Source organism: Eulemur rufifrons, chromosome 1, assembly GCF_041146395.1.
Source record: "Eulemur rufifrons isolate Redbay chromosome 1, OSU_ERuf_1, whole genome shotgun sequence".
Taxonomy (NCBI): Eukaryota; Metazoa; Chordata; class Mammalia; order Primates; family Lemuridae; genus Eulemur; species Eulemur rufifrons.
In genome coordinates, this window is record NC_090983.1 from 30,018,867 (window position 1) to 30,044,611 (window position 25,745).

The window sequence follows — 25,745 nt, forward strand, 5'->3', positions numbered from 1 at the left end:
AACGTAAACTGGTACAACCACTTTGGAAAATCATTTGGCAACTTCTTAAAAAGTTAAATATATACCTACCATATGAACCAGCAATTCCACTTCTAGATATTTACCCAAGAGAAATGAAAGCATAAGTCCATACAAAGACTTCCACACATATGTTCATGGCAGCTTTATTTGTAATAGCCTAGAAGTATCAATAACAACCCAAATGTCCATCATCACATGAATGAACAAATTATGATATATTCGTAAAATGCAATACTACTCAGTAATAAAATGAACTATTCATACATGCTACAGTATAGACAAATCGCAAAATAACTATGTTGAGTGACAAAAGCCAGATCAAAACAGGTTCAAACTAAACTATTTCACTTCTAACAAACTGATCTCTAGTGAAAGAAAGCAGAGCAGTAGTCTGGGAATGGTGGGGTAGGGGCAGGGTGGACTGAGCATGGATCACAAAGGGGTACTAGGAAACTTTTGAGGGTGATGGAAATATTCATTATCTTGATTATGGTGATGGTTTCACAGCTGTATACATATAACAAAACTTATCAAATTGTGCATTTTAAATATGTGCAGTTTATTGTATGTCAATTATATCTCAATAAAGATTTTTAAAAACAAAAACCCTCATGGTATGTGATTCCCACTCCGTCCTCTGGTTTTAGTATTCTTATACCCATATCACATTCCCAAAGGTTTTCCATACTAACCATATAATTTATTGATTTATTTACTTTTTGGAGACAGAGTCTCACTCTATTGCCCCAGGTAGAGAGCAATGGTGTCATCATAGCTCACTGCAACCTCAAACTCCTGGGCTCAAGAGATGTTCCTGCCTCAGCCTCCTGAGTAGCTGGGACTGTAGGCGCACACCACCATGACCAGCTAATTTTTTTTTTTTTTTTTTTTTGAGACAGAGTCTCACTCTGTTGCCCAGGCTAGAGTGAGTGCCGTGGCATCAGCCTAGCTCACAGCAACCTCAAACTCCTGAGCTCAAGCAATCCTCCTGTCTCAGCCTTCCGAGTAGCTGGGACTACAGGCATGTGCCACCATGCCCAGCTAATTTTTTCTATATATATTTTTAGCTGTCCATATAATTTCTTTCTATTTTTAGTAGAGGTGGGGTCTCGCTCTTGCTCAGGCTGGTCTCGAACTCCTGAGCTCAAACGATCCGCCCACCTCGGCCTCCCAGAGTGCTAGGATTACAGGCGTGAGCCACCGCGCCCGGCCGACCAGCTAATTTTTAATCTATTTTTGGAAGAGATTGTCTGGCTCTTGCTCAGGCTGGTCTTGAACTCCTGACCTCAAGCGATCCTCTGCCTTGGCTTCCCAGAGTGCTAGGATTATAGGAGTGAGCCACTGCTCCTGGCCAATTTATTTATTTTTGTCAGGAATCACTTTAGCATCCATTAATATGTGAATTTTTTCTATTCCTAAAATTTTAAGAATTCGGTCAGCAATAAATACTTGTATTATTCAGCAATAAAATTCATAGCTAACATGTATGTGGCAAAAGTATACTAGGGCTTTGTCCTTACGACTGTTAACTAAGTAGAATTACAGATGTTTAGATATCATACAGTATATTATTTACGATGTCTGAATCCTAAACCAGCTGATGGGGAAGAACCAATGTAGTCCCCATTCTGGAGAGATTAAGATTTTCTATGGACCTTAAATATAGGCACAGAGTGGAATAAAGCAAAATGCAAAGAGAGAAAAATTAGTAATTCCTTCACTTTTAATCATATACTTCTGTCATCACTCCTAAAATATAAAGCTGTATTTGAAGATGTCATGTTGCCAAAACGTAGGAGATAAAAGAATTGTTTATGTCTTGTTTTTAAAATGTTGATGCTTGGCTGAGTTGCAGAGTACTAAATGGATATATATTCCCAAATGTAATGCTAACAGGAGTTACTGGTAGTTATGCTTAAAAACTTTCAGATTCCAAACTAAACATAAATATCTAGCCAAAATTCTCAGGTATTAAAGTGTTTATTCAGCATCTTCAAGATGAATAGAACTACCACTATCTCCAGGAAAAGTATAAAAATAAAAGTAATAAGAAAAAAATAACACAGGATTTTTAATGAAAAAATTACATTATAACAAGGACACTATACATTAAATTATAATATATATACACACATTTCTTAAACCTCTTTTTAAACCTGGTGCAAATGAAACAACATCTTTCTCATACCCACATGATTAAGAATATATTTTGACAGAATGTAAAGAAGATGAAATACATGCTGGTGGGCCTCAAAATTCAAAACTTTTAATGCAGGACAAGATCCCAAATCTGTTTTCTATCACTTCTGTGACATTTAGGAAACATTTACCTTGCATAAGATATACAAAATTTTTCTTTTAGGTATACTAAGTGTTTACATAGAAAATTGCTATTGAGGAAAAGGCCCACCAAGGCTGTGTTTACCTGTAATTCACTGTAGTATATATAAAGTTCACTTGGAGGTTTGGAACATGAAAACTACAATGAAGAAACAAGCTGAGCTGTAATTGTGAATTTCTAATTGCTTATTCTGAATGTCCAACTCACTCCTACAGATAGTATACCTTGTAATACATGACACAAAACAACATATGTCAAACTTTGCTGTAGAGCTGTTAGGAGAATGCCAAATACAGATACCGAAAGTGTTATGTACTTATATTTAATACCCTATGCATTTAAAAATAATTAAACATTTAAATATGTAAACATAGTTTTCAAAAAGTGATGCTAAGCACCTTTAAACACAATATCGATACATTGTTGACTAAACATGCATTTAGAGGACAATTAATTTTTATAAACTCATTTAGAAACCATTTTTAAAGAGCTACTATTCAAATACTTACATGAAAATATTGATAGTTCCAGTTTCTACCTAAAAACCAAAAGAGTATACAATTAGGGATTTAAATCTTTCTTCATGCTCTTGGTTTTTGTGGGGCAGTTTTGTTTTGTTTTTTGTTTGTGGGGAGGATGCACTCTAACTTTCTGTCCTCATGATAAAAAACAGTATCAGAAGAGACATACACACAGAATGAGGTGAGGTTCGTATTTTTTAACTATACCAAAGTCTGAACCCTGTGACATCTCTCATCTTTACATGTAACTGACTAAATTTTATATATTAACAAGCATTTCTCCTTAGCAACTCAACATCAAAAAAGAAAGGAATGTCTCCAAAAGAATATAGTTCAATTGGTAAAATACTTAATAATAAACCATTACCGCCATTGAGAGATGAAGATCTACTATTTAAAATCTTGAAAAAAGTTTCCATAAAACTAGAAATAGCAAATGAAAACAATATTACCTACGGTGCAACACTAAATTATAAATTAATTTGGATTTACTCCTTTTAAGTACACACAGACTAAGAGAAATCTGGATTGGAGGTGACTAAGTGCATAACATAATGAAATTTGGCAACCTGCCTCCATAAATGCCAACATCAAATACTTTAAATTCTTAGGAAAAAGAAAAGCAATTTTTATAAAAAATCATATATATAACTAAATATTAACTTTGCCTTAAATAAGGTATAAATAATAAACTTTATATTAAATACAAGATAAATCTAAAGAGAAGGAATTTTAGAATTCCACCTACTTCTATTTTAACAGTGCTTTGTATTTAGATACATGTCATGTACCTGAAACAAAGTGAATTAAGGAGACTGGACTCAGAAAAGCCAAAAGTGACTCATATTTATGTAATGAATTAAGTAATTCATTAATGACTTGACCTTAAATGAAATAAATTTAACTTTTATTAAGGTCACATTTCACATTATATTGTGTACGCTCTGAATATTAAATATTAATATCCATTTGAACTCTTTATTTTTTTAGAATAAAATTTAAAATATGTCCACAAATGGTCTCTGGAAAAACAAAAGTGTTAAGGTTTATTTCTTGACAGCTATAGTGGACATTTCTAGTTTATCAATCTTCCAGAAAACAGACACTTATAATGAATATACTGTTTAATAGTTATTTGGTATTTGAAGTAAATATACTTACTTAACAAGGAAATATACCAGATCAGACATTTTAAAGTTTTAAATATGAACTAAATTTTAAACCATACTTACCTTGAAATACTATAAATCCTAATACCATCAATTCAGTAGGAACTCCGGCATAGAAAAATGTAAATACAACTCAAATTCTTTTCTAACTGGAGCTGAATCTTCAATACAAAAAAAGGGGGGAAAATCCTCTGCTATCATCACAAAGTTCCCCAAACCATCTGTAAACACCAAGGAATTCTATTATTCTTTCCAAATTCTCTCAATTTCTATATCTTTCTACTTATAGTGTTTTACCTCCAATACAGTATAATTACATGCTGGATGCATTGATTCTGCTGCTTATATGATTAATTCAAGTTAAAATTCTTAGTACTTACCAAGACACTTTAAATTTCTATGAGATAACCATTGGTATGCTATTGGTTTGTACTTAAAAGTACAAAAATTGGAAGAGAAGAGGCTAAAATGCAACTGAATGGTTTCACAGATGTAACTGCTGGGTTTTGTCTCATTATGTAAAATCTATTGTTTTATCTTTCCAAATGAAACAGACTACAAATATTCTCTTACCTGCTGCCAATTAAAAATTTCTTCACAACTTTAAAGAGATTAAGTTCTTTCAGAACTTAAAAAAAATTCATGACATACATATACACATACAAACACACACTCACACACTGTTTTTGTTATTGTTCTTTTCTGTCTTGTAAGAATCAAAATTGGATATTTCCAAGGATGAATTAGGTAACTATTTGTATTCAGACTATAATACTGTGGATGAGTTCAGGAGAGCTTTTGAAATACTGGCCTTATTAGATAATCAAAAGCATAAAAATTATACAAAATGAGAAGAGTAAAATATCTCAAGGTAAAAATATGTAATTGGCAACAAATATATCAGTTTTAAATCAAAGCTTCTTATCAAATCAGTCTTCAATCCAGTTATCACGATGACGCACTCTGACAAATATTCACCTTCTTTTCTAAGACATCAGAAGTCATCAAAGTTGTAAATTCTGAAATGCTTCAATAATTTATGTAGCAGATAATTTTTTACAGTCCATATTTTTTTTTCCTTCCATAGACAATGCTGGTTCTTTGGGTTCTTGCTTAACTTGGCTCACAGAAATGATACCTTCTGGATTTTCTTCAACTTTAAAACCAAACATAAAAGAAAAATCCAAAAGGTTAATATATTTCATGACACTGAAATCATTAGAATTATATGAATGTAGATGCAAAGCAAAAACCAGTAGTTTGTAAAAAGAACCAAATAATTGAGAAAAGCAGTTGGCATATTTGAAAACTCTGTTTCTGACATCTTAACAGTCATTCATTATTAAATTCTGTCAGTATGCTTCTAGCAATGAAAAAAAGAAAAAAAAACTATATTCTCTTCTACAGATACCATGACAAAAAAAGCAGTCCATAATTTGATAAAATTATGAGGAACATCTCATATTTTTTTTTATGCAATCAAGCTGAATGGAACATCTCATATTTACACTTTGCCATTAAAAAAAAAATATGTGTGAATAAAAGCCAGGAAGTCTCCCATCATTTGAAAATAATTTGTTTTGTAAACAGCAGGCATATGTATTACAAATTCATGGATGTGTTACTCCTATATGGTTTCCATATGTGGTCATACATCTAGAAAATGTTCACTCCCTTAAGGACCTTAACTACATTATAAAAAATACCCCACATCTTAAATGTGACTTAAATGTGACTTAGCTGTGCAAGCCATGTGTTTGCTCATCTGAAACATTTCAGAACGCACTTACCACTCTGATTTCAAAATATTTATGACCAAGCTAATGCAGCAGACCAGCAGCACTATTTTGAGCTGGGAATTGTGATGTCTAAGATCAAATCTTCATCTCTCTTTTTTAGGAATATCAGTTTTTCAGTTGCTATAGGAAAAAGAAGTTAAGGCAACTGTGTTTGGTCAGACAAGTGTGTTGAACACACCTAATGCTTGTCACATACAGGTGTTTAGCTCAAGACATAGATGACCAACAGAGTATGAATTTGAGTGACTCATAGAACTCATAACCAGCCTTCCACATTATCTTCTAACTTGATAAATCATGCAAATTTGGTTCCAAAGAGGGCCTCCTTTAAAGCATTCTGAATTAGAGCTCCCAAGAAATAGGTGGCACAACACAGAGGGGGAAAGTATTTAGAGCGGGGAGGGGGTGTGGGGGGGGGGACTTTGGAAAGTAGCCAGATCTAGGTTTAAATGCCTCTCTGTCACTTACTAGATGTGAGCTTCAGGCAATTACTTAACCTCTCTGAGCCTTTGTTTCTCCATCTGTAGAATGGGGCACCACTAAGTATTTCTTGGACTTGTAAGAATTAATTCAAGTATATTCCTTTTTCTTCCTGTCTATTAAAATTCCTCAATATTACTGTCATATCCCTCTGGATAAATTTTCTTAGAAGCAATGCTTCCAATAAATTTAAAAGACAATCATTCTTTTCTGGAAGAAGCTATTTCACAGTTTTCCTTACCCAGAAAAATGATGAATAAGATGAAGGGAAAATATTTTATATATTCTAAGAATAACTGCTGTGAAGATTTTTGCTCTTCAAAGTATACTGCAGGCCAAGTGTGGTGGCTCACGCCTGTAATCCTAGCACTCTGGGAGGCTGAGGTGGGAGGATAGCTTGAGGTCAGGAGTTCGAGACCAGCCTGAGCAAGAGCGAGACCCCGCCTCTACTAAAAAATAGAAAGAAATTACCTGGACAACTAAAAAATATACATAGAAAAAATTAGCCGGGTATGGTGGCACATGCCTGTAGTCCCAGCTACTCGGGAGGCTGAGGCAGAAGGATTGCTTGAGCCCAGGCGTTTGAGGTTGCTGTGAGCTAGGCTGACACCACGGCACTCTAGCCCGGGGAACAGATCCAGACTTTGTCTCAAAAAAAAAACAAAAAAACAAAAAAACAAAGTATACTGCAAATCTTTCCCACATAAGTGCCCAATTCAGAACAATTTGTGTGAAAAGAAGAAGTGACAAAGTTAGATCAAACAAGAGTTGACAGAGTTTACTATTATTTTGACTAGTTAGTATTTAATAATAATGTGAAGGTAACAAGGTTTTGGATTAAACCCAAAGGCCCAAGTCTTACTAGTTCCCTTACAACTTCCATAGAATACAACATTTAAGTCTATAATTCAAAATCTTGCTTTTAACCTTTATATCTGCCCACTTTATTCCATTTTTGTGTGCATGTACATACATCAATTTTTCCATAATAATCTTTGTGCTAAAACAGTTTTCCTTGTTTATTTGCTCCTATCAATTTTTTTCATGCATTCTAAAATGATCTTCCTGGTTTCACATCACTACAGATTTTTCATGGAAAACCAGGTAATTAGGGAATAAATAACTTCAATTTATTGACCAATTAGAAATAAGGAGAAGGAAAAAATTTTAAAGTTTAAACATACTAATAAAATTTCCTCCCTCATAATTTTGCTTAATTTATATAATATTATGAACACTGAGTATAAATAATAGTTTTATCTGTAGTGTGATAGTCCCATAAAGGTAAAACAAAATCATAAGTTGATTTTTAACTTACTAAGAGCTGGGTGATTGTCTATAATCTGTATTGGAATGCTCTGCACATCTCCCAACAGAATCCGATGAACACTTCCTTCCAGATTCCCCGTATCCTCAACATCTCCAACTTCAACTAGCTGATCCATTGCAACTAGATTTTGATCCGGTCCGGGAAGGTTACCCATGGTAGAGGCAGTACTATTGTTTTGGGTTAGGCATGTATCTGTTTGAAGGCTATGGCTTTGACCAAGCAGTAGAGAATTATTATTCATTACAGCACTTCCTATTGAGTCCAGAAGTCTTGAAGGACTGGAGGAGGGGTGGTTATTTACTGATATCAGAGCTGGTGATGCATCAGAAGAGGCGAACCTTGGTTGTAACTGCAAACCCTTTTAAATCAAACACAGTAATATCAAAACATTTGAATTTACTATGTATGATATTCTCATAGGATATGTTATTTTTTGACACAAAATTGGAACAAATAAAATGAATATAGGCCGGGCGCAGTGGCTCACGCCTGTAATCCTAGCACTCTGGGAGGCCGAGGCGGGTGGATTGCTCGAGGTCAGGAGTTCGAGGCCAGCCTGAGCAAGAGCAAGATCCCGTCTCTACTAAAAATAGAAAGAAATGATTTGGACAGCTAAAAATATATATAGAAAAAATTAGCCAGGGATGGTGGCGCATGCCTGTAGTCCCAGCTACTCGGGAGGCTGAGACAGAAGGATTGCTTAAGCCCAGGATTTTGAGGTTGCTGTGAGGTGGGCTGACGCCACGGCACTCTAGCCAGGGCAACAAAGCAAGACTCTCTGTCTCAAAAAATATATATATATAGTTACTAATAAATATTGAGGGTAGAAACCGGAACCAAAGAAAAAGTAGTACAACTAAATTTATCGCATTCATAGTTAACCTCAAACTTTTTCAAAACATACAGTTTGAATTATCTTAAATTAAGACACAAAGAAGTCAGGAAATTAATAATAAAAACATATTTGGTGATTAGTATAATTCTATAACAATTCTCTAAAATCTCTAGAAGAAAAAGAGAGATTGAGAAATAAAGAGAAGGGTCTCAAATTTGGCTACTTTACTGAATACTTACCTGTAGTTGTGTAAATATTTTTGGCTGAAATGAGGAAAGTGAGGAGAGCAAGTGGGTTGGCTCATGAGACAAAGAACCTCCTGTCTGATTTGTTTCTCCTTTGGTGGTAACTGATTCCCGTGGTGAATTTCCTAAAGTATATAAAAAATAAACTATTGAAACAAAATAACTGTATGGCTTCTAAGATACTACACTTTATTACAACTCTTTCTAATTAGAACTGGAATAGGAAACAAGGTCAAAGTTTTGCAAAGGACTTCAAGAAGTCATTTATTCCACTATTTCCAGAAACTGGCAGATCATGAGAATCTCTAAGGGAACTTTAAAAGATATATAGATTCCTAGGTTCAATCTCCATTAATTTTAATGCAATAGATCTAGGATGGGATCTAGGAATACAGTCATCCCTTCAGATCCATAGAAGATTGGTTCCAAGACCTCCCTCAGATACCAAAATCTGCAGATGCTCATGTCCCTGATATGAAATGGCATAATATTTGCATATAACCTAAACATATGCTCCTGTATACTTCAAATCCTCTCTAGATTACTCGTAATACAATGTAAAAATCTTTCCATATATTTTATTTTTTTTAATTTTATTTATATGTATATTTTTAGAGACAGGGTCTTGCTCTGCCACCCAGGCTGAAGTGCAGTAGTGCTATTATAGCTCATTGCAGCCCCAAACTCCTGGGCTCAAGCCATTCTTCCACCTCAGCCTCCTCAGTGGCTTGGACAACAGGTGTGCATCACCACACCCAGCTAATTACTTTTTTTTTTTTGGTAGAGATGGAGTCTTGCTATGTTGCCCAGACTGGTCTCAAACTCCTGGCCTCAAGCAATCCTCATGCCTCGGCCTCCCAAGTGCAGGGATTACAGGCATGAGCCACCATGCCTGGCCACTCCCTTATACTTTAAATCTTCTCTAGATTACTTATAATACCTAATACAATGTAAATGCTATGTAAATAGTTGTTATACTGTATTATTTAGAGAATGACAAGAAAAAAGTCTATACATGTTCAGTACACATGTAATTTTTTAAAAATATTTTTCAATTCACTGTTAATTGAATACATGGATGTGGAACCCACAGATAGGGAGAGCAAAGTGCATATGTTTTCCTTGAAAGATTCTATACCCGTAACTCTAATATAGTCCATTCTCCATGCTATAATGCTGGACTATTCCCAAACTTTTCTAGATGTGTGAAAGCTATTTAGCTTCTCAATTACAAAGACAAAACTTGATTCATCTTTTGTAGCCCTAGAGTGCCTAGGATAATGTCTGGCAAAAGTTGGTCCTCAATAATAAAAAGATTAAATTTCTTTTAGCAACTCTTTTTGGGATAAATAAATAAAAGTAAAACTTCTCTAAAATATCTCAATTTTAAATAATTATCCTTAGAGAATCTGAATCATTCTCATGTAATTTGTATATGTTAACCCAAACATATTCATCTCTTTAAGTCAACCAAAAACTAATTATCGGCCAGGTGCAGTGGCTCATGCCTATAATCTCTGTACTTTAGGAGGCCGAGGCAAGAGGATCACTTGAGGCCAGGAGTTTGAGATCAGCCTAGGCAACACAGCAAGATCTTGTCTCTATAAAAATTTTAAAAATTAGTGGGGTGTAGTGGTGCGCACCTGTAGTCCCAGCTACCAGGGAGACTGAAGCAGAAGGATCACTTGAGCCCAGGGTTCAGGGCTGCAGTGAGCTATGATCATGCCATTGTACTCCAGCTTGGGTGACAAAGCGAGACCCTGTCTCAAACAAACAAACAAAGAAAAAAACTAATCATCAATAAATATTGTTTTCATAATATAACTGAGTAATTTTAAAAATGGCCATGGGTGGGGAACCCGCAGCCTTAAGGCCACATGTGGCTCTCTAGGTCCTTTTGACTGAATCCAAATTTACAGAACAAATCCTAGATTTGTTTTAAAAATAAAATAAAAATATAAAAGATGAACAAAAATGTATTAATAAAAATAAAAAGATTTTATTAAAATAGAAGGCCGCAGGTTCCCCACCCCAGATGGATTTAAGTGCTGGCTTTTCTGTGTGACCTTCTACATGATACATAACTCAGTTTCTAAACTTTAGTTTCCTCATCTGTAAAATCAGTATAATTAAAGAGTCCTTCCTTAATGGACCACTGAGAGGATTAAACAGCACTCTCACTCCTTGGCTTCTTTATTTCTAATGTTCTTTTACTTCACTCTGTTGCAGTCACCCACTACTCCTATGATATTCTGGACTGTTCTACCTCTAAAATCTCAAATTCAAACATCCCATTCTCTGATCACAACCTCTTATTCTTCTAGGATTTTGCTGGAAGAATACAGTTGTTCTTAAACTTCATGTGAACTTCCAGTCAATTAATCCCTTAGTTTTCTTCAGATCCATCACCTTCTTCCTTAACGAAATTCTCTCCCTATCCAGCTTAGAGTCCTGGGTCTACAATTGCAGTCACTCTCTTACAGGTACCCTAAATTCCCCTGCTTCTCTGTCTTTTGGTCATATTCCCCTGGTAAAACTCTAACTCTGGATGAAATGGCTTCCTGGGCCTATACGTGGGAAGCTGAGTGCTGCTAAAAACGAAACTCGCTACTACTCCTACTACCAATTCATGACCAACAAATTCAACTGGACATTCACCTGTATCTGGCAATGTTTCTCTCACTCTCTATTCAGGATGATTTCTAATCTGCATTTCCCTCAAACCCACACCACTCTTCTGAGACCTTTCCTCATTCTTAGCACTCTCACTTAAAGAGAAAAGAGAAGCCAATAGATAGAAATTTCTTTAACTTCCCATCACCAGCTTCATCTTCTATCTTTTCAGGTCTCTACTATCTCAAAATATCTTTCCTCAACCCTGCATGGCAAAAATTCTTGAAAAAGTGATCCACATTGTATCTACTCCTTCACTCATCTCCCATTCACTCTTCAACCACCACAGTATGGCTTCCTCCCAATCCATTCCACTGAAATGCCTCTGAAACTCAAGCTTTCCAACCCTGACCTTATGATCTCTTTTCTCTCCCTTACCCAACCAATGCCCTTTTCCTTTCCCAGTATTGCTGATCTCAATAAATGCCACTTTCAGTCAGCTACTCATGGTAGAGATTCAGAGGTCATCTTAGATCATTCCCACTCTTTTACCCTGCCCTGCCACACACCTAGTCAATCAATAACCAAGGTCTTTAAATTCTACTTAAAAAAAAATTTTTTTAAACATCCAGCCCAAAATGTCATGAATTCTACTTTTAATACATTCATTGCCACACCAGAAAAAAAATTTTTTCCTTGGGGGTCATAGTGTTCTATTATGAAGATAGAATAAAAACTTTGAAAACAAAATGATCCTTTCTAATTTAATGGAAAAAAAAACTTTTTTTATTGTTTTCTGTGTGTGAGTCATATGCAACTTGAAAAATAGTTCACGCAGCTCCCAAGGTAAAGAGACATGTGAGTTACATATGCTTCAAAACCAGCGTGAGTTAAATACAACTCACATGGCAGTTAATGTGTTAAAATAACTCTTAAATCCAATTCTAGTTTATATGCTACCAACTGTATTCTAAACCACTATCACCTTTTATGTGTACAGGTGAAATGGTCTCCTAAACCAGTTTTGCTTATATAATTTTATCTCCAAGCAGGGTCTATGCTTAATCCACACTAGCCTTCTTAAATTCCTTAAACATGACAAGCTCTTTCTTGCTTAGCCTTTGCACATGCTATTTCTTCGACTGGCAAATTCCTACTCATTCTTCAGTATTTAGTTTAAAAGTCATGTTTCCAAGTGTTACTTCTCTTCTTCCTAGACTAAGTTATATGTCTTTATCACTATTCCCACATAATTTTGCACAACCCTCTCATGGTACTTTTTATAATAGGAGTTAATTAGGACATATTTGTTTAGTGTCTTTTTTCCTCTTGCTAAACTTTAAATTCCATAAGGCAGGAAACTTGCCTGTTCTTTTCTATATCCAGCATTTAGCACAGTGAGTAAAGTCTGTGTAGAATAAAGAATCTGAAAGCTAGTCTATAGGCAAAGTGACTCTTAAAGGTTAATAAGTGGAAGAATAAAAAAATACTATTCTATATATACAGTTATTCATTTATTGATTCTAAAACATTTATTTAGGTGTTAATTTTTTTTTTTTTTTTTTTTTTTTGAGACAGGGTCTCACTCTGTTGCCCAGGCTGGAGTGCAGTGGCATCATCATAGCTCACTATAACCTCAAACTCCTGAGCTCAAGTCATCTTCCTGCCTCAGCCTCCCGAGTAGCTGGAACTATAGGCGCATGCCAACACACCTGGCTAATTTTTATATTTTTTGTAGAGATGGGGTCTTGAACTCCTGGCCTCAAGCAATCCTCCCGCCTTGGCCTCCCAAAGTTCTAGGATTACAGGCGTGAGCCACTGCACCCAGCTGAAGTGTTAACTTTCTAGCAGTTATTATGCTACGTATTAGGTATATTAATTTGAATAAAATATAATCCTTGCCCCTGACTCAAACCATAACGAAAGATACAGACACCTAAACAGAACGTTACCATGTTAAATGCAGAGGTAACTACAAAAGAATGAACAGCTTACTTTATATAGGGGGTGAAGTTAAGGGAGGAAAAGAGATTGCCATTTGAGAAATAAGAAAAATTTGCCATGCAGAAGAAAAAAGACACTTCCAGAAGGGAGAACAGGTGTATAAGGGTCAAAATAAGCTTGGAATATTGAGAGAATATAGGAGTAAGAACACATGGAAAAGAAGCAAACCATACAAAATAGACAATAGTCCCCAAATCAAGGTATTCTATGGTTATCACTACAGGAATTAGCCAGCCTTCTAGTTCCCTGTGCTAGTAATCAGCTTCAAAGTTTCAGTCATAAAAAAGCATAAAAGCTAAGTATAAAAGGAAATTTTAAAAGCAAGAAATATTTTGATAATCCCTAATATAGTTGCTCTTGCCTCTTTGGGTCCTGGTTTTCTCACTTATAAAATTTGTTTAGAGGAGATAATAACTCAAATTCCTTTCAGTTTTAATACTGTTTGATTTTATATTTTAAAGGTATTTAAGGTAATCTACCTTCTGCAAATGTAACTGTCACAGTTTCTCTGAGAATATTCCCACTGTCTGTAGTCCACTGAAGCTGAAATGGAAACATTTATTTCAGTAAAAAAAAAAGCATTTATATTGAAAAAAATCAATGCAACTGTCATATTTTCTTCATCCACAGAATAATTTTACTATATTCTGTAATTATTCTCTTCACTTGTTGACATTCTCAAAGCACAAGTATACTTTACTATCCAAATACATTAGGTTCTTGAGTTCAGAGAGCAAGAATATGGAAAGCAAGTGTAGATGTCAAAAGAGCACTGCCAACCAAATCTGTTTTAATTTCTGAATTTTAGATAGTGATAATTAAGAGTTATGGATAGCAAGGAATAGTAGTTCTAACTTTTAAAAAAATCCAATTTATTCAGTTACTAAATTTGGATAGTAAAAGTTAAGAGAGCAAAGGATGTTGCTCCTTAGATTTTTTTTTTTTTTTTTCTTTTTTTTGAGACAGAAAGTCGCTTTGTTGCCCTGGCTAGAGTGAGTGCCGTGGCGTCAGCCTAGCTCACAGCAACCTCAAACTCCTGGGCTGAAGCAATCCTACTGCCTCAGCCTCCCGAGTAGCTGGGACTACAGGCATGCACCACCATGCCCGGCTAATTTTTTTTCTATATATATTTTAGTTGTCCAGATAATTTCTTTCTATTTTTAGTAGAGACGGGGTCCCGCTCTTGCTCAGGCTGGTCTCGAACTCCTGACCTCCAGCGATCCACCTGCCTCGGCCTCCCAGAGTGCTAGGATTACAGGCGTGAGCCACTGCGCCCGGCTGCTCCTTAGATTTTAATACCATAATCACTGCCTGGATTGTAATTAGCAGTTTCTTGGTAATTATAGTAATCTCTTCAGAGTAGGCAAAACTTTCATAGAAATAACTAATATTTAGGGGAAAACTATAGTATCAAAATATGAGGTAAAACTTATATCCACAGATAGCATATAGAACCAACATCATCACTTTGTTCAAGTATGAACAATTCTATGAACAATTAAACTTGCCCATCTATTTAAAAAAGGGGGATATATATATACAGTCTTTACTCAATAAATGTCTGCCAAATAAATAAGAAATAATTTTTATAGAGAAAAAATATGTTGATTTTACAATGAAGATTATTGTTTTTATTAGAGTCAGAGTTGGAAATACACTAATTTTTCTTTTTGTAAGAGTAATACAAATTTTTAGTCATTATCTGAGAGTTCATAGTATTTACATTTTAAGAAAAAGATGCCACTAGCTTTTCTTATATCACAGTTATTCAGATGGCCTAATAGTAGCCTTCCCTATTAGCCCAAATATTATCAGAAGCTGAGAAAGATTCTGTAATAAGACAAGGAATTGTGGTTGTAATCATACCGTTGCTGGAACAATCTCTGAGTTATATATTGTATCTCCATTTCTCAAGGATTTCTGTACTTCATGGATGTGATTTTTTATATCATTTACAGTTGGAAAAAAAGATAAATTATGTCTTTCAGGTATCTCATCAGGTTTGAACATTTCCCTTTCCACAAACTTTCTGTGGAAAATATAAAATAAAATAAAAATATAAACCATCTGGCAATATACTTTTAGATCAAAAGAGAGAAAAGTCTCTTTTAGCATAAACTTTTATAAAGTATGGTTTACAGCTCCATAACTAATTTATATTTTCCCACTTTTATTTTTACCATACATTAAATCATAGAATTCATTCAGATTATAGAAATGTAATATTTTCATTGGTTAAACACCTAAAAATATTAGAGTGAGCTTTGACACTTTCATGGATGGAATGAAATCATTATTTTCAGTTTAAGTATAATAATGTTTTCAATGCTTACTATCTCAGGTCCTGTATGGAACACTTCACACCAAATATCTCCTTTAACCCTTCCTATGATCCTGTGGCATAGGTACAATTGTCATTCCCAATTCACAGATGAAGGAACTGAGGACTGCAGAAGTTAAATAATTTGCTCAAAGTTATATACCTGCCTATTAAGTAAGAGAGTTTGGGTCTATCCCCACATTATGTGTATAAATATAATGTTATACTGCTTCCAAAGACACCAATTAATATTATATGAAATATAATGTGTGTGAATTTTATAAGTAGAAAAAAGATAGAAATAGAAGGTGGCATTGCTACATAATTATAAAAAATAAATACATAAAAGAAATGAAAAAGTTTAATATATCTATGCTTTGTGCATTATATTCAGTGGAGCAAATCACAGAGCTGCATTATACTTCTGTTCTTAAGATTCAGGTATAGTAAATAATGAATGGCTTTACCATATTTTGGCTTTGTTCTAACAACGCTCCCGTGGAAATAAATAAAAAATGCTTAAGAGAGCTGCTAAACAGAAAAGTCATGAATTAATTAAGGAATAATATTAATACTAGGAATTACAGTAAGTCCTCACTTAATATCACTGATAGGTTCTCGGAAACTGCAACCTTAAGCGAAAGGACTTAAAATGAAATCATTTTTTTCTCATTGACACTATAACAACTTTGAATGAAAAGATGTTGAATGAGCATTTTTTCATATGTTTCTTAGCCATTCTTATATCTTCTCTAAGTGAAGTATCCCAAGAATGGAAAAACAAGCATCACATGTACTCACCAGAAAATTGGTTTCCCTGATCATCACCTAAATACACATCTGGGAACGACACCAATCGGATATCAGACTGAGGTGGGGGGTGGGGGAGGGGATGGGTGTATGCCTACACAATGAGTGCATTGCGCACTGTTTGGGGAATGGTAACGCTTGAAGGTGCTGACTCGGGAAGGGGGGTGGGGAAGGGAGGGATATATACCTACATGATGGGTGCAACGCACACTATCTGGGGAACAGACACGCTTGGAGCTCTGACTTGGGGGTAAAGGCGGTACATGGGCAACGTATGTAACCTGCAATTCTGTATCCCCCATAACAATAAGATGAAATAAAAAAAAAAAAAGATTTCACCTCCTTTGCTCCTTAGAAATGGCTCATGTCAAGGTCTCCAATGACCTCCATGTTGATAAATACAATGACCTTTTCTCAGTCCTTATCTACTCATCCTATCAGCATTTGACATGGTTGGTAACTACTTATTACTGATACATATTCATCACTTTGCTTCTCAGGCACCACACTCTTGGCTTTCCTCCTATTTCACAGACTCATTTTTTGGGTTCCTCCTCCCAAGCTTAGACTGCCCCAGGGCAAAAAACCAGTCTTTTTCTCTTTGTCTAGCTATATGCCACTTGTGAACTCATCAAGTCTCTAGGCTTCCTCTCTATCTGGAGTATAGCTGCAGAACCATACCTTGAAAGCTGGCTGTGCCTTCTTCAAATTCTAATTTTCACTGCTCCAATAACCACTAATACTTTATACTAAATTTATTTCTTCTTGAAATACCTAGAACAGTTTTGGTTTCCTATGTGCCTTCTACCAATATACAAATCAACTACATCTGATTTATAGGCTTAAATATTGGGTTAATGCTAATTACATGCTAATGTAAATGCTAATAGTCATACAATGTATAAAGACCATTGATTTGGTTTGTAAAAATATACTTTAAATAAAAAGTATGGAATAAATGGAAAAAAAAAAGATGTTGAACGAAACAATATTATGTGTGCGCCTGCTGTATGTCGTTAATTTCACTTAAAGTAGCAGTTTCTAAGAACCTATTGACTTGCTATACTCATTTTGTTGCTCAGATCAGATTACATAATAACCAGTAAGAGCAAGATTAAGTACCAGAAATCATGACAATGAGCACAGATTATAGACTAAGGCCTAAATTTCAGTTCTGTCTCCGCCTCTTTTTTTTTCAGCAAACTGAAAATATTTTATTAGAACATGGTTCTTTCTCCATTGATTTGTATTATATGGGTTTACATATGTAGATATAAAGGGCAAATGTAAACATGCTTTCCTAAAGACTCATTATAAGCTGTTTTCTCTCAGTGAATGGAAGGGACAAACCACATTTCTGACAAAGGACTCATATGTAGGATTGCTTCTTCCTCTTAAGCCAATTATTTAACCATTCTAAGTCTCCATTTTTTCATGTGTAGAATTGAGATAAATATACCAACTGTATAGAGCTGTTATAAGACTAAATGAGATCATACATGTAAAGAACTTGGCACAATACCTGGCACACACATAGAAAGTACCACATAACAATGATGATGATGATGATGATAATGATGATATAATTATTATTACTTCCTCAGGATCAATAAAATTAGACCACAGTAGTATAAATAAAATTTCATTAGATAAAGAACTATTCAAATTCTTTTGTTGTAATAAAATTTAATTGTATTTCAAATAGCTTGAAGTAAGTACCTTGGCCTAGGTTTTAAAATCTTTGGTTCTATAAAGTTTTTTCTCTAAAGGTATTTATTAAATAATTCAATTTATATATCATTTAGAAACAGTCTAATTTGCTAAAACTGAATATGGAATATCTCAAATGACTAATTAGAATTATAATAAACCATATCATACCATATTATACCAAGCAATTGATGGAAAATGATCAGTTCATAAAAAAGATTATTTAAATAAATTAATAAACCATGTTCCTTTTCTATCGATAGCATATATCCAGGAAAATATCTACAATGTTCAGTGTATTATTTAAACCAACAAACAAAAATGAAAAAGGTAAAAGTACCTTAGCTGTTTCCTTACTGCATACACTTGTTCTATTCCCTGGGATACTAATTCTTGAATCTTATGTGCGACTTGAGGATGTAAACGTGAGGGTAATGCACAATTCTCATCTCTAATTGCAGTTTCTTCTTCTTCAAGAGAAGACACAGGAAAAGGGGACGGTGACAAAGGGAGGCAGGGAGTCTCCAGTTCATGATACTGATGAGCTTGCTGTGTAGGCAACTGTACATACCACCTGAGAAGAGAAAATATTTAAAATTATTAACATTTAAATATTAAAATTATTAATATTAGGCAAAGGCAGGAATCATAATTACTTAGGTTAGTAGTAACAATTTTTTAAGAAAAAATTATATATGATTATACCATATTAAACAAAATCTAAAATGACCTCTGCTTAACTCTTCTAAGATCTGCTTTATACCCAATTAAATAAAAATATTTATAAACCTTTATAGACTCACTGTGGCCCTAAAGTTGAGGGAGATGCAGCGATTTAAGTATGTGTATATATATATATAGATAGATAGTATTTAAAATTTCACATTAAGTAAATTTTACCTCAAAAATAAAGAGACAACATCGTAAATCATCTTTTAAATTACACATCTGTGTTGCACCTACCATCCTTCCAACTGAGGAATATATGCAATTCAGAACTATATGGGAGAATCTTCCTTCACATGAGCTCAACATACTGCCTCTACAGCACTCCCAGTCCCTGTTCACCCAATGAGTAAGAAAATAAACTAAGGTGAACACAGATCTCTTCAAGAGCAGTGCAAAAAAAAAGATGCTGGGAAAATGAACTGATCTGGTAGGATTCTGCTTTAATTGGTACTTTTGTACGAAATTCTTTTATTTTATTTTATTTATTTATTTATTTTTTAATTGAGACAGAGTCTCACTTTGTTGCCCGGGCTAGGGTGCCCTGGCATCAGCCTAGCTCACAGCAACCTCAAACTCCTGGGCTCAAGCAATCCTTCTGCCTCAGCCTCTCGAGTAGCTGGGACTACAGGCATGCACCACCACGCCCAGCTAATTTTTTTCTATATATATTTTTAGCTGTCCAGCTAATTTCTTTCTATTTTTTAGTAGGGATGGGGTCTCCCTCTTGCTCAGGCTGGTCTCGAACTCCTGAGCTCAAATGATCCACCCGCCTCGGCCTCCCAGAGTGCTAGGATTACAGGCGCGAGCCACCCCGTCCAGCCTGTACAAAATTCTTACAGTGATATTGCATGAAATGGAGCTTACTTAGAAATTACACACAATGTTCTCCAAACTGAAGGATTTAATTATTGACTCACTTGATTTTTCATGTATGTAAAAGTTTTTTTAAAGGTCACATAAGGCCGGGCGCGGTGGCTCACGCCTGTAATCCTAGCACTCTGGGAGGCCGAGGTGGGCGGATCGTTTGAGCTCAGAAGTTCGAGACCAGCCTGAGCAAGAGCGAGACCCCATCTCTACTAAAAATAGAAAGAAATTATATGGACAGCTAAAAATATATATAGAAAAAAAAAAAAATTAGCCGGGCATGGTGGTGCATGCCTGTAGTCCCAGCTACTCGGGAGGCTGAGACAGGAGGATCGCTTGAGCTCAGGAGTTTGAGGTTGCTGTGAGCTAGGCTAACGCCACGGCACTCACCCTAGCCTGGGCAACAGAGTGAGACTCTGTCTCAAAAAAAAAAAAAAAAAAAAAATCACATAAAAACTATATTTCATACACTTAATCTCATTATACTATAGCAAATTCTTTGCCTGGACTGACACATAAAGGAAAGTAAAAAAGAAAGCTACTATTTCTTCTTATTTAAAACCTGAAGCATAAAAGGCATAAAATGGAATTTTATTTGGAGTTTAGAATTCATTTCTGTCTGCAAAAGTAATCAAAGATGGGTTAAAAAATATAATGTGGCTGCAAGTTCTGCTCCTAATAAGTATCTAAAACAAAGTATTAAATATATAATAAAATATGTTGCTAAATATTTATTGGTGTTTTTGGGGAAAAGCTTCCACATGGTATATAGCATGTATAGTACAGTATAATTCTTTGTATTTATTTATTTATTTTTTTTTTGAGACAAAGCCTTGCTCTGTTGCCCTGGGTAGAGTGCAATGGCATGATCATAGCTCACTGCAACCTCAAACTCCTGGCCTCAAGCGATCCTCCTGCCTCAGCCTCCCCAGTAGCTTGGACTGCAGGCATGTGGCACACCTGGCTATTTTTTCTATTTTTGGTAGAGACCGGGTTCTTGCTTTTGTTCAGGCTGGTCTCCAACTCCTGGCCCCAAGTGATCCTCCCGCCTCAGCCTCCCAGAGTGCTAGGATTACAGGCATGAGCCACTGAGCCCAGACAGTATAGTATAATTCTTTGGTCAGAATTATCTACAACCGTTGTCTAATGAACTCAATGGCTTATACAGTAGCCAATCAATTTAATACCTAGGAAACTACTGGTGAGGAATCTACCTTATAAAACCATTACTTAATGAGATAACTGGAAAACAAAATTATAATTTCTTCTACAAAAGAATTCTTGCAAATGGACCTCATTAATTTAGAAAATAAAAGAACTATAGAAATGTCATACCTAAGAACACCACCAGCATCTACCAAGTTCTTCTTTAGCATGTTAAAGGCTTTCTCCTGCTCCATTCTGATTATTTTCTTATCAATTTTGGGGTCTGTAGGAACTCTATATTCGGGAAACTTCTGTACCTTTTTAATGTAAATCCTTTATATGAGATAAAGAAAAATGTGTTTCATTATGTGTTTCAAGAAAATCTAATTTATCAACAAAAAGTTTAAGCATTTAAGTTTACAGAAAATTCAATTTATCTAGAAAGTATTCAGAGGCTTATGTAAAAGATATGCCATATTCTCAGTGCATAGTACTTAGCAAATTAACAATAATCATTACTTGACTAAAATATTTAAGTATTTATAGATTTTAACATTTTTTCCTGGATTTCTCTCCATTATCCTGGAAGCTATAATCACCTCATGCCTGGATTACTTTAATAGCCTTTTTCCAGGCCTCTGTGCCTCCAATGTTTCATTACTTAAATTCACTTGATATATAAATGCCACAATAATTCTTCACATTTGTATTCCTCTGTTGCAGAATAAGCTTATTCTTTAATCAAGTACAAACTTCTTGGCAACATTCAAGGCATTCTATATAATTCTAACTTATTTATCTAATCTTACTTTCTATTACTTCAAATATAAAATTTCTTTTCCTGTGAAGTGCATCTTCTCAATGTGTAATCATTCCATATCATTATTTAAATGGTTCTCCTAGCCTACAATATCTTCCCTCTTAACTTTTTACCTACCCAAATTCAATTTAAACTCCAGCATCCAGGTTAAATTGCACTTTCTTTCCCGCCATGAGTTTGTATGGATATATTCCTTCTCTAAATACCTATTAGTAGCTAACCTATACATTTCACAATATAGACTATACCATCATGTTCTCTACTAGTTTCTTGTTTCCTGATCCACCCCAATGATATTTTAAATTTCTTGGGATTATCCAACCCATGGAGGAGCAGGAAAAAAGAAAAAAAAAATTCCTGAGATTAGGTAAATTTTTATTTCTCTTTTGGTCTCCCTGCTTCCTATGGCACCCAATGTAGTTTCTGGGCACAGAGTAGATTTTCAAAAAGTACTTGTAGAATAATGAATAAAATTATTTCTTAACGTAACTTCTCCAAAGTTATATCTGAAGTTTTTATATTGCTTATATTTAGAAAGCAGTTGAAAGTTTTGTTTCATGGTCAGGTTTAAATATTGCCTAAAGTTAACATTATCAAATTAAATATGAAAAGACTTTTGAATGGGCTTTAAAAACTGGAGAATACTGAAGTTTATAGCATGAGATATGATGCTAAAATAAGATGTTTCAAAGATGAACTAAGTTTAACCACTATATTTTTTCTTTAAGTTTTTTATTTTACCTAATAATTTAAAACACTCTCAATGTCTAAGAAAAGTCTTAAAATACTTTCAAAGTCTAAAAAAAATATATTCATAATGTAAAGGGCATTATAAAATTTCACTGGTTCACATTTCTCCTTCTCATGCAGTGCAATGACTACTCTGTAGCCCCATTCTATCTAAAACTTACTGCATTGGTCTCATACATTGCTGGTAATTGGTAAAATCTCTCTAAAAAGAAACTCTGCAATATTTGTCAATATTTAAAAATGAGTTTATAACCTTTGCCCTAGCAATTTTATTTCTAGGAGTTTATCTTAGTGATATATACTTGCACAAGTGCCCAAATGTGTAGAATGTCATTGATTGCAGCTTTGAATGTAATAATAAAGAATAATTTTCACAGCTTACATGTCCATCATTAGAGGACTAATCAAATAATTCATCCATAAATGGAATACTATATGGCTATTAAAAAGAAAGACACAGTGCTTTCATATCAGATATGAAGTCAGCTTTGAGATCTACTGGGAAGGAAAAAGAGCGAAGTATAAGTCACTACACTAACACTAGTATGTGGCATACCTACGCGGTAGATAACCACTATTGGCATTCAGATTGGGAATAAATCCATGTGAATTCATAGCAGGAAGGAAGGTATGTTACTACCTAACTCTAAGGAAAGAAAAATACACTAATGAGTTTTACTGAAATCTTCAACAGCGTTTATGGGGGCAAAGGAGATCTCTCTCTCTCTCTCTCACCATGTATATATATGCATGCATACACTCAGAGTATCTTTGGAAGATGAATCAAGTAAGAGCTGTCGCCTTAAAGAGAGACATAGGGAACAGGGGTGAGAGAAAACTTAGAATTCACTGTATACTTTTTGCACTGTTTAAACTTAATAAAAATATGCATATTAGCTGTTAAGAAATAAGTACTTAATAAAAAACAAATAAAAGAAATGAAAGCTTACCGAGCTGGACAAGTGGCTTTGTAGAGCTGACAGGACCTGCTTTCCTGCTCACTGATTTTTTTTAACTGGAAACCTTTTCTCCTTGGCCCATACTGACACTCCATTACCACAGCTCTACTCCCTGTGGGCCAAAACCAACTATAGGTATTAATTCAAGTCTATCTATTCTAGACACTAGATTAAAAATAACTAGGTGGTGGCAATGTCAAAATCTACACTTTCAATTACACATCAGTAACTCTTAAGGTGTACAAATACATAGGCTGGGCGCAGTGGCTCTTGCCTGTAATCCTCCCACTCTGGGAGGCTGAGGCAGGCGGAGCATTTGAGCTCAGAAGTTCGAGAGCAGCCTGAGCAAGAGGGAGACCCTGTCTCTACTAAAAAAATAGGAAGAAATTAGCTGGACAACTAAAAATATATATATAAAAAATTAGCCAGGCATGGTGGCACGTGCCTGTAGTCCCAGCTACTCGGGACGTTGAGGCAGTAGGATTACTTGAACCCAGGAGGTTGAGGTTGCTCTAAGCTAGGCTGACGCCACGGCACTCTAGCCCGGGCAACACAGCCAGACTCTGTCTCAAAAAAAAAACCAAAAATGTACAAATTCATAAATTTAAAAGTTTATTGTAAAATGTACCAAATGTGTCATAATTATGGTAAGGAAATTAGCAAATTATCAGTGATTGAATGTCTACTGATATTTACATACATATGACTTTTTTTTTTTGAGACAGTCTCATTCTGTTGCCCAGGCTAGAGTGAGTGCCGTGGCGTCAGCCTAGCTCACAGCAACCTCAAACTCCCAGGCTCAAGCAATCCTACTGCCTCAGCCTCCCAAGGAGCTGGGAGTACAGGCATGGGCCACCATGCCCGGCTAATTTTTTCTACATATATTTTTAGCTGTCCATATAATTTCTTTCTATTTTTAGTAGAGACGGGGTCTCGCTCTTGCTCAGGCTGGTCTCGAACTCCTGAGCTCAAACAATCAGCCCACCTCAGCCTCCCAGAGTGCTAGGATTACAGGCATGAGCTACCGTGCCCGGCCCATATGACTTTTAATAATAATGAAATCTACCACTTTATAAATAGAAATTAGTAAATGCTACATTTAGTTAATAAATATTAATATCATTTAACAATTTATTTCCTTTTATAATTATTAATTTTCTTATTTCTTTTTTTTTTTTTTGAGACAGAGTCTCACTTTGTTGCCCAGGCTAGAGTGAGTGCCGTGGCGTCAGCCTAGCTCACAGCAACCTCAAACTCCTGGGCTCAAGCGATCCTCCTGCCTCAGCCTCCCGAGTAGCTGGGACTACAGGCATGCGCCACTATGCCCGGCTAATTTTTCTATATATATATTTTTAGTTGTCCATATAATTTTTTTTCTATTTTTAGTAGAGACGGGGTCTCGCTCTTGCTCAGGCTGGTCTCGAACTCCTGACCTTGAGCGATCCACCCGCCTCGGCCTCCCAGGGTGCTAGGATTACAGGCGTGAGCCACCGCGCCCGGCCAATTTTCTTATTTCTATTTGGGCTGTTAATGCGGTAACCAGCCTCTAAAATGGCCCCCAATGATCCCTGCCTCCTAGTATTCATGTCTTCTATAATCCCCTTCTTTTGAGCATGGGCTGGACTTATTAACTTACTTTTTTTTTGAGACAGAGTCTCATTCTGTTGCCTGGGCTAGAGTGCCATGGCCTCAGGCTAGCTCACAGCAACCTCAAACTCCTGGGCTCGAGTGATCCTCCTGCCTCAGCCTCCCAAGTAGCTGGGACTACAGGCATGTGCCACCATGCTTGGCTAATTTTTTCTCTATATATTTTTAGTTGTCCAGCTAATTTCTTTCTATTTTTAGTAGAGACGGGGTCTCGCTCTTGCTCAGGCTGGTCTCAAACTCCTGAGCTCAAACAATCCACCTGCCTCGGCCTCCCAGAGTGCTAGGATTACAGGCGTCCACCGTGCCCAGCCCAACTTACTTCTAATGAATATGGCAGAAGTGATAGGATGTTATTTTTGATGTTAGGTTATAAAAAGACTATAACTTCCATGATGGTGTTCTCTCTTGCTCTTGCTTGGATTGTTCTCTCTGGGCGAAATCAGCTGCCACATGGTGAGGGAGCTCTGTGGAAAGGCCCATGTGGCAAGGAATAAGGACTGCCACATGAGTGAGTTTGGAAGCAGATCTTCCCCCACTCAAGTCATGAGATGACTACAGCTCCAGTCAACACCTTCATTGCAGTCTTGTGAGAGACTTTGCTAAGAACCACTTTGCTGAGTCGCTCTTAGATT

At 35.6% G+C, this 25,745-nt stretch overlaps 1 protein-coding gene across 1 annotated transcript in view; it reads right to left on the bottom strand.

The window, feature by feature from the left end:
• Positions 1-5,089: 5,089 nt before the first annotated feature.
• The window catches only part of CARF (calcium responsive transcription factor), a 43,405-nt gene continuing 22,749 nt past the window's right edge, over positions 5,090-25,745 (bottom strand). Inside the window, exons 8-15 of the mRNA XM_069468601.1 lie at positions 23,458-23,578; positions 21,127-21,270; positions 18,539-18,772; positions 15,225-15,387; positions 13,838-13,901; positions 8,736-8,866; positions 7,650-8,019; positions 5,090-5,208 (exon numbers count right to left, since the gene is read on the bottom strand). Of these exons, the coding sequence (XP_069324702.1) occupies positions 5,090-5,208; positions 7,650-8,019; positions 8,736-8,866; positions 13,838-13,901; positions 15,225-15,387; positions 18,539-18,772; positions 21,127-21,270; positions 23,458-23,578 (1,346 nt within the window). The remainder of the gene's footprint in view (positions 5,209-7,649; positions 8,020-8,735; positions 8,867-13,837; positions 13,902-15,224; positions 15,388-18,538; positions 18,773-21,126; positions 21,271-23,457; positions 23,579-25,745) is intronic.